Source organism: Rutilus rutilus (assembly GCF_951802725.1).
Source record: "Rutilus rutilus genome assembly, chromosome: 7".
In the NCBI taxonomy this organism is placed as follows: Eukaryota; Metazoa; Chordata; class Actinopteri; order Cypriniformes; family Leuciscidae; genus Rutilus; species Rutilus rutilus.
In genome coordinates, this window is record NC_140221.1 from 14698800 (window position 1) to 14710636 (window position 11837).

An 11837-nucleotide genomic window follows, 5' to 3' on the forward strand; every position below is an offset into this window, starting at 1 on the left:
TTCAATGAGAAAAAAAAAGTAGGGTTGGTACTTAACTTTATCCATCAGAATCGATTGGTTCGTGAAAGGTCTATATATATATAAAATATAAGAGGTCTTAATGACAGCTGAAAAGCAATTTCATTTTAAAGGTGGAGAAAATCACTACATTTTGAAAGCTTGCAAAAACAAAATGTTTAATTTTAATTAGCATGCGTGAGAACATAAATACGACTTGTTACAGTTGTTATAAATGTTTGTTACACTCTATACAGTGCACGTACGAGTTAAACATAATGTTTGTTTCTTATTCATGCTCTCTCTCACTTTCTCCACTCGGTGGGCAAGTGACATCAGGAGAGCAGCGACATCATCATCAGACTAGCACAAACAGACACGCGCATGTGATGCCGTGAAAGAAAGGGGAAAGAAAGAGAGTGTAGAGAAAGAGAACAGGGCTGTTGTAATGCATGCTAGTATGATGGAGGACTACATTACTCGCTTGTAGGGGCGAAACATTAGATCTTTATGAAGGTGAGGTCATTTACATTGTTTTTTGCATGTTCTGTATGTGTCTTGTGCTTTTGCAGTGTAACTGGTGGAAAATATATATATTTTTTTCATCTTTACCTTCGTTGTAATTTCATTGGCATTTAAGAAGGTATGTTAGAGATGGATGTATTGTTTTGAAATATGCAAGTTTAAAAAATGAACATGACACAAGACATGTGACTAACATAACACAAGACAATGTTACTAGTTTGAAGTTGTTAAAGTAAAATCTTGTATGTTATTATCTAATAATCTTGGTTATTGCACATAATGTTTAAAATACACTTGAGTGAGCATATACATATAGACTTATGACATTCTAGCTGCTTATATCAGTATTTTTTACCTCCTAGTGTCAGATCTTCTGTGCTGTGTTTTTAAAGAGCAGAGCTTGTGAGTCAGTCGTGCTGCCAGCAAAATACTTTATGAGCTGATTAGATGTGTAGGGAGTGTGAATACATTAACCTTTTCCTCTACAATAGGGAGACGTAAAATTCAATTTCCAAGGTTTATTTTTTCGCCTTCCATTCCTCCTGGTGCATAAGAAAACAATATCCAATATAATGCAGTATTGCTGGTGTATTGGTGTATTATTTTTCTTTCTTTCTTTCTTTCTTTCTTTCTTTCTTTCTTTCTTTCTTTCTTTCTTTCTTTCTTTCTTTCTTTCTTTCTTTCTTTCTTTCTTTCTTTCTTTCTTTCTTTCTTTCTTTCTTTCTTTCATTCATTCATTCATTCATTCATTCATTAATTCATTCATTCTTTCTTTATTTCTTTTTCTTTCTTTATTTCGTTCCCACATTCTGTTGACTTTCCTGCTTTTATGTTTGGTGTTCCAGAGACCCCATTGATATTTTTGTAAAAATAATACAAGTATTTTCAAAACAAATATTTCATCTGAAAAAATAAAATAAAAATGCAACTGTAAGATTTTGTTTTTTTGTATCCATTCTAATAACATCATTTCTGTTGGTGATCTGTTTCTCCCCCAGCAAAAGTATGTTTTAGAAAAAAACAGCATGTCAAAATTGATTGCAATTAATAATGTTTAATATCTGGAGTCTCTGAAACCCCAAACATAAGTAGTGTCATGTTTTTCATGGAGGATGGTTTTTGGTAAATAATTTTTTAATACCATAGTAGACTATAATTCAGTTTGAATGATGCACAATTCTGTAATGTAATTAATATCTGAAAATGTATAATTATAATATGTTTATATAATTTTAAAAATAACATTGCATATATACATTTTATATTTTTAATTAAACATTTAATATACAGTTTATTATTTGATGTGTATCATGTTTTTCATTTAAATAAAAATACAGTATTTTAAGAATGTGCTCTAATGGTTTTGCCACTGGATATACAGGTGTCAAGAGCTGAGAGGACAAGTGAATTGCATTATACAGTTGTTACACAATATTCTTTTTAAGCATGTTTTTTGGGGAAAAAAATTCCTTAGTTTCTTTTAGTAGTTGACAATTTTTAAATCCAGAGCCATTTGTAAAATGTAGATTTTTTAAATTATGTATTGACAGATGATGGAACCAAATGCTGCCGAACAGACTGATCTGGGTCTGCTGGGCTTCAGCCCTCACAGTGTGTCTGAGCCCTGTTCCCCATCATGCCCCTCTGCATCACCCATCATGAGAAGAACCAACTGCAGCTCTCCAACTCAGCAGCTCTCTTACCCGGATCTGCACAGCTGCACCGGAGATGCCAACCAAACCGCTCCGACCCCTCGAGACACCTGCAAACCTCCATACATGGAGACCTCAGAGATCTGGAAGGACAGACAGAAGGAGGTGAAAAAAGGTGGGCAAGAGTCAGAACTGGAGAAAAGGGAGCAGGGGGAGGGCGAGAGCGCTTCCGAGACCATTAGCGTTGGTGCCAGACCCACATCTTCATCGTCATCTTCCTCCCCTCTAGTCATTCCTAAGCTGTGCCTGGATCGCTCCTTCAACACAGATGCTTTGACCTCACCATCGACTGACGATGATGAGGAGGAAGAGGAAGAAGATGATGAAGACAGCGATGAAGGATTTCTGAAGAGGAGGAGTATGGTGGAATCATCTCCTAGCAGTGGGGAGCAGAGCGGGGGCTTGTGTGTGCAGAGGTCCCTCCACAGACGGACGCACAGTGAGGGCAGTTTGCTGCAAGAGCCCCGGTCTCCTCGCTTCATCTCCGATCAGGCCATCGACTGCATAGAGACCAAGCGGGAACCTCCTGAGCGCTGGGCAGTCCCGTCCCCACAGACCTTGAGGAAAGAGCTCACCAAGAACGGAGGATCTGTCCACCAGATCTGCCTGCTCTTCACTGGAAGGAGGGTGCGTACTAATTTGTTAATATCAAATTCTTCTGCATTCTGAATACCAGGATTTTTTTAATGTCACTAGACTAATTTAAAAATCAGTTTAAAACTTAAATATGGATAAATGTCTTTTGTTAAAACCTCAATGATCAGTGTCAGGAAAAATTACTTTAAAAAGTAATGCATTACAATATTGCGTTACTCCCTAAAAAAGTGACAAATTGCATTACTTTTTTCTTTTTATGGAAAGTGATGCATTTTGTTACTTTTGTTTACTTTTAGCCCTGGGCTAATAAAGTGAGATTAAATACATAAAGTATATTTGTTAGGGGTGAGAATCTTTTGGGAACCCAGGATTCGATTAAAATCTATTCTTGGGGTCACGATTCGGTTAAAAATTGATTCTCGATTTTGAATCAAATTTCGATTCGATATATGCATAGATTTGATTTTAGGTTTCATTCTAAACTTGTTTTTGAATTTGATTTAATTTATTGTCCTTGCAAATCGATTTTTCAACTTTGCAGATTCATCTATGGTAGCTTGATAATATTGACGATATATGGCTATTACCTACCACACAAACATTGAATTGAATTAGCATTCTGTAAAACAGTAGCCAAAAGGCTACTATAATGACGCTGGCTTGTAAATGTGAGCTATGCGATCTTTTGGTGTTTGTAAAAAATAAAACCCATGAAATTATATTCATATGACATGCTGAAATGTATGCCACTGTACCTGGGATGAAGACATTTCACACGCAACGCAGTCTGTCCAAGACGTGAGAACTCCTTCTGCAGAGTTCGGGGTGCTTGTCAACAAATGCACGTGTATCCCCTGGTGTTACCATGACAGATTTTATCGCGGGTATCGCTCACGACTCTATGGCTTCCCGGCTTGTTATAACAGCACTGGCTCTCTCCCCTATTGAGCTCTCTCCCTATTGCTCTAGTGTAGATAAGTAGAGTTTTAGCTCCCCTGCAGTTTCCTCAAGGGTTGAGGTGGTAAGAGCCTTTCTGCTATGCTCCTTGTGTTTTGATCTTTTTTAATGAAGCAAGAGCCTTTTCTCCCCCTGAGAAGAAGTGGTTAACCTTTTAATTAAAATTTGTAGTTAAGTACCCCTTTTAAACAAGCTACTCCGTGAGGGCTTTGTCAGTATACTGACATAGCTATGCATCAGCCAGCAGCCATTTCACCCTGTAGCCCAAGACTGATTGCCCTCTGAAGCTAAGCAGGGTTGAGCCTGGTTAGTACCTGGATGGGAGACCTCCTGAGAAAACCAGGTTGCTGCTGGAAGAGGTGTAGTGAGGCCAGCAGGGGGTGCTCACCCTGTGGTCTGTGTGAGTCCTAATGCCCCAGTACAGTGACGGGGACACTATATTGTCAAAAGAGCACCGTCCTTCGGATGAGACGTAAAACCGAGGTCCTGACTCTCTGTGGTCATTAAAAATCCCATGGCACTTCTCATAAAGAGTAGGGGTGTAACCCCGATGCCCTGGCCACATTCCACCCACTGGCCCTTGCCAGTCGTCGCCTCCTAATAATCCCTATCTACTGAATTGGCTATATCGCTCTCTCTCCTCTCCACCTATAGCTGGTGTATGGTGAGCGCACTGGCGCCATTGTACTGTGTACCGTCGCATCATCCAAGTGGATGCTGCACACTGGTGGTGGTTGAGGAGAGATCCCCTGATATGATTGTAAAGTGCTTTGGTTGTACAGTAGCACACATGAAAGCGTTATATAAATGCCTCATTCATTCATTCATTCATTCATTCAGAACCTTACTCTTTGGGCTTTTAGGTTTTTACCTGGCCTATGAGTGAGGGAGGAAGGTTAGAAGGCCAAGACTTCCCTTACAATTGAGCACTGAAGCTGAAAATTTCTATTGCTATTAGAGAAATTAAAGCTTAGGGAGTGGCTCCAGTAAGCAGTCTATGGCTCACAATGTATCGCCTGAGGGTTAACGTGCATTGACTCTTTCCGATTAACCTATACTGTAGAGTCAGGGTATTTTATGCCCACTATGGTTTGCATACTCAGCCTAGTGAGACAGGCACCTCCTCAGAATAGCGGAGAGGGAATTTGTGTAGTAATAATTTCACATTTTCCAAGTTTCCAATAATTGGACATCAACTCCAGACGACGTGTCGAAGTTCCACTTCAAAAGGGAACATCTCAGTTTACGACTGTAATCGTGGTTCCCTGAGAAGGGGAACGAGACATGGCTTCTTGTTGTCATGCATCTGGTTACTTGTGCATCTCCTTCAAACAAAATAGTTGATTTATTTTACATGCACCTGTAAATTTATACTTGCCGGCACTCTGCTCACAACATCATAGACTGCCGTCGTCCAATAGATTGTTGTGTCTGGTACATGTGTTCAGACATCGATCACGCTGAGGGCATTCCCCATAGTGCCAACTCCAGACTGCGTGTTTCGTTCCCCTTCTCAGGGAACCAGGGTTACAGTCGTAAACTGAGACTGTTTGCTTAATATTTTGAGTTTGCATTTCACTGTTTCTATTAATTTTGAGAATACTGAATCTGTTTTTGTGCAAGTGAGATGAGTAAATGCATTATACTAAATGCAATAACCATCATGTTTACACAGCGCACACAACGCCTCTTCACCTTACTCCTAATTTCCCTCAACATGGGGACAGGGAAGGTATTATCCTTCCCGTCCAGATCCAATGCTCCCACATATTTAAATTACTATTAGTATTATTTGAAGTTAACATTATAAAATACGTAGAACTACACCACAAAACGAGTTGAGGATAAATTCTTTAAAATTGGGCAATTCCAGCGTTATGGAGATGACATTTGCAGTCAAAACTTGAAATATAAATTCTCAGAAAATGCATATAATACCAATATATTGAAACGTCTGTTTATATATCCATACTCCCTTAATTAAGGAGTCCAGACATAAGAAACATATCTCACATGCATTTTATACTTAAAGGAATGTAAGAAGATACTTATATATGTAAGAAATGTATTTCAATTAATCATAAAATGGCCCTGATATGTCACTAGACATTAAGAAATCATGTTCATTTCAAATACTTAAATCACTGACAACAGTAGTCCGGCCAGGATATTGTCATTTAAAAGTGAAGTTGCAGCCCTCAACTGATGTTGATGTTGTCATGTTGTGTTTTGGCCTGATGCCCCACCCTCCACCTATCTGCTAATCACGAAGTCAGTAGTGTTACGGCATCCGGGTTGCCAGCTCTGCTCTAGTTACCACAGCTGCAGCTACAAACGTGTCGGATAAAAAATGTCTAACGTTAGGAAACCTAAAAGACCTCGTTATGAATCCGAAATACGCAAAACATCTCTCATGAAGCATAAACATAATTAACAGAAAAAAAAATTACTGTGTAGGACTCGTCACTTGCCATTGGAAGCTCCTTGTAGCAGCCTACGTTCCTGCTGGATCCTGCAGCCTAACTGGCAACCTCGAGTCAGGGGGGAGGGGGAGGGGATACACCGCTCTACAGTAATTTGAAAGTGATTGCAGTACCAGTTTTGGCCACAATCTTACATACGGTTCCTTTAATATGAGGGAAATACACATGACGTGACACAAAAAATCTTTAACTTTTAGGTGAAAAAATATTTTTTTGTAATTCTGTGAATTACACTGCGCAAACCAAAATTTATACTACCCATTGGATGAAGAAGGGTTGGCTCTCCACAGAACATAAAATATTCATTTTATTAAATTTTTCGTGTTCGCATTTATGAGGAAAAAACTATTACGGATGTGACAGTTCTCCGTTACGGACGTGACCGCTCTGAAAGCGGCACTAAAAGACTGCTTTAAAACTTTCACAGAGACCTCAAATAGAAAGCACAAAGCCTTTCTTTAAAGTGAATTTTGTTTTGTATTAATTGTATCTTAATTTTAATCAATGTTTCATCAACCAATTGCCTGGATTTAAATATAGTAAGCATTAAGTATAGTAAATATAGCAGATAATAGATAATCACGACACGGAGGCACCGGCGCATGAACTGGAGCTCGCCTCATAAATGAACCGAAACTCAGCGTATAAGGTAACGCTAAACTGTCCGTAAACAGACTGGTCTCTGCTTATCCATATGAAATGTGCATTTCTCTCTGGCGCGTTCACTACTGCAAAGATCACGAGTCAGCATCGTCAACTTCATCTTTGCAGCCGACACTGACACAGAAAATACTTGTTTATTAATAAACAATTAAAATGTCTCCTTGCTATATTTGACATATTCATAAACTTTACTTTTGCCGGTTCTTTGTGACAGCTTTTAGGTGCTTTATTGGCAGCACCACCCTTAGGCTGCGTCACCACCAATCACCGCCCCCCTCCCAAAAAATAATCGAGGTTTGTATCGAATCATGGTTAAAAAAACGTGATACGAACCGAATCGTGGGTTTGGTGTATCATTACAGCCCTAATGCATGCTAATAAGCAACTTAATAGTGAGATTTAGACCCTTAACTAAAGTGTTACCCAAAATATAAAGTTTACAAAATTGAAGTTGATATCACAAAACTGGAAGTTCCTATTAGATTTTGTTTACGCGTTGTTTTGTTTAGCCACCGGCTGCCACCCACATTCCATTTCGTTTTTTTTATGTGTTCTCCTGTAACAAATTAATACATTTATGTCACAATTTCCCTTCTATCGAAAGACAATAACCAAAAATGGAACCTCGAGTCTCAGACCTTTCCAACGATATGTGTTTTGTCAAGAAGAAATTAATTAGAAAAAGTTTTGATTATAAAATAGTGATGTAAATTTTGTAATATGAAACATGACACCACCAACTAGGGGGGAGGAGCCAACTAAAAGGAATTTAAGTACTTTTTCCAACAGTAACGCAATGCCCAATTTCAAAATGTTTTTCACAGGATAAATACTGAGGGTAGGATGTAAGCTTTCGAATGATACCTAATTTATGATGATTATTAAAAATATGTGATAGAAAAAAAAGGCAATTCAAAAAAGAGCTCCAAGCATCCTGCTAGCTGGACGGTGACAGTTAAGGGGTTAAAAGAAATGCACTACTTCACTAGTTACTTGAAAAAAGTAATCTGATTACATAACTCGCATTACTTATGTGTTACTTTCATCACTATCAATGATGAATTACACTTAAAAATCATTAGTTTTATACTTAATTAATTAAAGATATGACCTTTCGTTAATCTTCCACAGGTTTGTGGCAAACCAAACTGTAAATGTGACATGGGAAAAACTGGTGTCAAAAAGAAGAAATCCAAGAATCTGTAAGTCAAGCAACTTTCTTTCTTCTACATCTCATACTTCATATTTTATTGAGTAAATCTTATAAATCTGTAAAGAAATGCTGGGGACATATTTCACCCCCCCCAAAAAAAGAAAACAAGATAAGATAATTTTTTTACTTTGCAATTAAGAAAATTGCCTATTTGTTGCACCATTACATTTTTGCATTGTATCATTATTTTCATGGCAACTGTGCAGATTTAAACGTCCCTTGGCCAACTGTCTTCCCTATTGTAATGGGAAGAAAATCTCATTCTAATGTTTTATCAGGTGATTGATGTGGTTCCATCCGATTTAAAAGGGTTATTATGTTATTAGGTTAAACCAACCAAGTAATTTTGCATTACATTATTGAGTATTTAATAGAGAATGTGCCTCATTATCATAAAAAAAAAAGTCACAATCATGTTTTTCATTTACATACAGTAATACAATATACATTATTCTTTTAATTAAAATGTGCCACATTATCATAATAACAATCGTACAAATAGGCTTAATCTTCTTTATGCAAAATATAATTTCTTTTTTTAGGTGAATGCAACTATGGAATACTTAAGTGTTCCAGTTTAAGAGATGTGAATGTAATGTTTTCCATTCTCAGGTTCACTGGAGAAAAGCATTATTTATGCTTTTACTATCCATGTTCCTCCTACAATAAAGCTTACGACTGTAACCGGAACACATTTCCTCCCAGAAGTACTTGAGTGAACAGTTAGCTAATAAATCACCTGATGTGATGCCTTTTGTCTTGTCACTCAGGGCCAAAGACATGAAAAACCGCCTGACTTTTCTGCGGAAGAAGACCAACGACAGACATATAAGCAATCCAGCCAGCAAGCTTGAGAAAGTCCTTAAGTCAGAAAAGTGAGTCCATGCATCGAGACAGTCATTCAGAAACATTGAATGGGTGAATAGGCTGTGCTTTGATGTAAAAGTGTTGTGGGCAATCAAAACAACAGTGACGTTTTGGAGTTATTGAATAGATGGCCTATTTTGTGTGCTATAATTATCTGAATGGATCATTAGTGTGAGTCATGGCTTTGTTGACCACTATGTCTGCTCATCCACAGACCGACTCCAGAGGAAGCTCTTAAATGGGCAGAGTCGCTCGATGCGCTGCTTTCTCACAAATGTAAGATATGACTCATTTGATATGACAGCTGAGTTGATCTGCACTTCAGCAGCTGTTACTGCTATTTTGAACCATGTTTGTATATATATATATATATATATATATATATATAACCTCTGCTCCTGGATCCAAATCCAGATTTACCCCAGATTCTGTAATACTTATTCTGTGTTTTCTAATAAGCGTCAGAGTAATTTTCTCTTCCCTTCTTCAGATGGCCTGGTAGTTTTCCGCTCCTTCCTGCAAACAGAGTTCAGTGAAGAGAATCTGGACTTTTGGCTGGCATGTGAGGACTTCAAGAGGATCAAATCACTGTCCAAAATGGCATCCAGAGCAAAGAAGATATTCACTGAGTACATCTCCATACAGTCCTGTAAAGAGGTAAGATGAAAAAGGGTAAAATTATCTTTTTAAGAGACTTATTGAGCTTTGAATGCAGTTATGCAAGTTTCTCTGTTATCATTAATTATTTTAGTATTTATTTATTTATTTATATTTGTATTCATATTTTGAATTTGCATTTATTTTTATATTTTCAGTTTTTATTTAAATTGAAATTTTAGTTTAATGTTTAGTAATTTTACTATGTGCTTTTGTCATTTTATTAGTTTTTGTTAATTTTAAATAGTACTATTTAGGTTTAATTTGTTTAAATTTCAATTTTTTAGCTTCCAGCTTATAATTTTACTATAACAACTTACTTCAGCCTAATATTTTAATTTTCTTTCAGTTTTTCATCTAATATTTATATTTTATTTCAGCTTTGTTTCAGTTAACAAAAATGTTTTTTAAAAGTTTTAGTTTCAATTTTAGTTGATGATGATAACTCTGAATAGCATTTCTTTCTTTTTTTTCTGGTTTGCTTGCCACAAAATGGCTCCCTGCATGTTTAAGACTTTGATTTTGACAGGCAAAAGTTTGCATATTTATAACAGTTTAAAACAAAAATGTCTTACTACTTATTTGAAAGAAACAATAATAAAAGATGATGCCAAAAAGTTTTTTGTACAAAAATTTCAGAGACTTTTCGTTTGTGTGAGGATATTTATTTATTTATTTATTTGTTTTAGTATTATTATCATTATTTCATTTTACTTGCAATTTGTAATGTATTCCACCGAGCAGATATACCAGAAAACCAATTGAAAAGTGTCCTAAGCATAGTCTTGTTTTATTTTCAAGGTTAATCTGGATTCTTACACAAGGGAGCACATCAAGGGAAACATGGAGAACATCTGCGGAGACTGCTTTGACCTGGCTCAGAGCAGAATCTTTGGACTAATGGAAAGAGACTCGTACCCTCGATTCCTCCGCTCTGACATTTACATGGAATTAACCAACCAAAAGAGACCCGGCTCTGCCACAGATCCATCTTAAAGCTATGGCAACAAATTGTATATGTTGAAACTTTTTAGATCAGTATTGCTGGAGACTTGACATGGATTTAGTAGAACAGGATGTGTCTACAATCACATTATCCACTGATGCACAGCTTTACATTGAAACATCAGTCTGCTAAGCACCTTGGAGAGCTCAGCCCGTTGGATCATTGCATGGACACATTGTTTTTGGACGCTTCTGTGCTGCACCCTGTTGGACAGTTGTGGCAATAAGATGACGATAAATGTGTTATGAACATGCTGGAAGTGTTGACTCGAATCAATTTGCCAGTGCCTAAACCGCCTTGGCACCTATTGACCCAGTGGCAGTACATGGAGGGTGCAAAGAATGATGGGTATAGAAAAAAGAGAAATTTTGGTACCGTTTTGTTTAGCTTTACCAAGATACATTATTTCACTTTCCTTTCCTGCACAGACCTCAACATACTCCACCTTTACAAAGAGCCCAGTTTTATGTTTATGAGTGAGATGATATTGGACAAAAGTAAGTATTAGTTAACATTAATGTCCTTTTTTATCTCGGGCACAGTTGACAAGCATGTTTATAATCTCTCAGTACTACTGTTGAAAATCTTTACAGACAGAACGCAAATTTTTATTACTTTCAAGGGCTTTGGTAACTTTTCCACACTCGTTCTTTATGTAGTTGCCCTGTGGCTCTAACCCCTTTTGTTTCACAAGTGCAATATACAGTTAGTTATTCTCATTAACATTTCTTTTACAAAAACAGTATATTAAAGGGGTCAAACATATATATATATATATATATATATATATATATATATATATGCATAATGCATAAAAGGCTCAGTAAGAAAATGTGATTGCTGTTGTAAATAACAGAGGCTGAGATATATTGAATACTAGTTATAGTGATGTTAAAAGTCTAAAGGTATTTTGTTTGTTTTTGTTGATGTTCGTCGGTTGTTCACACGTTCACAGAAACCAGAATAACACAACAAAAAGAAGTCAGAATTTCTGTTTAATAGTGGCTTAACATACAGGAACGTGTTGTACATAGATGTACGTGTTCTGTGTTTATTTACCAGTTAGCTCATTGGGAGACTCATGTTTGGCAAATACAGTATCAGTTTCCTTCTGCCTTCATCCTAACAATGTCCTTCCTTCTGTAATAATAAATATCCCT

At 36.9% G+C, this 11837-nt stretch overlaps 1 protein-coding gene across 2 annotated transcripts in view; it reads left to right on the top strand.

Moving 5' to 3' along the window:
- The window catches only part of rgs3b (regulator of G protein signaling 3b), a 43378-nt gene extending 32562 nt beyond the window's left edge, over window positions 1-10816 (top strand). For both annotated transcript variants that reach the window (XM_084413218.1, XM_084413219.1), the window contains 6 exons: window positions 2073-2861; window positions 8066-8136; window positions 8918-9022; window positions 9229-9290; window positions 9505-9671; window positions 10473-10816. In XM_084413218.1, coding sequence (XP_084269344.1) covers window positions 2073-2861; window positions 8066-8136; window positions 8918-9022; window positions 9229-9290; window positions 9505-9671; window positions 10473-10667 — 1389 coding nt within the window. In that variant the 3' untranslated portion in view covers window positions 10668-10816. The remainder of the gene's footprint in view (window positions 1-2072; window positions 2862-8065; window positions 8137-8917; window positions 9023-9228; window positions 9291-9504; window positions 9672-10472) is intronic.
- The last annotated feature ends 1021 nt before the right edge of the window (window positions 10817-11837 follow it).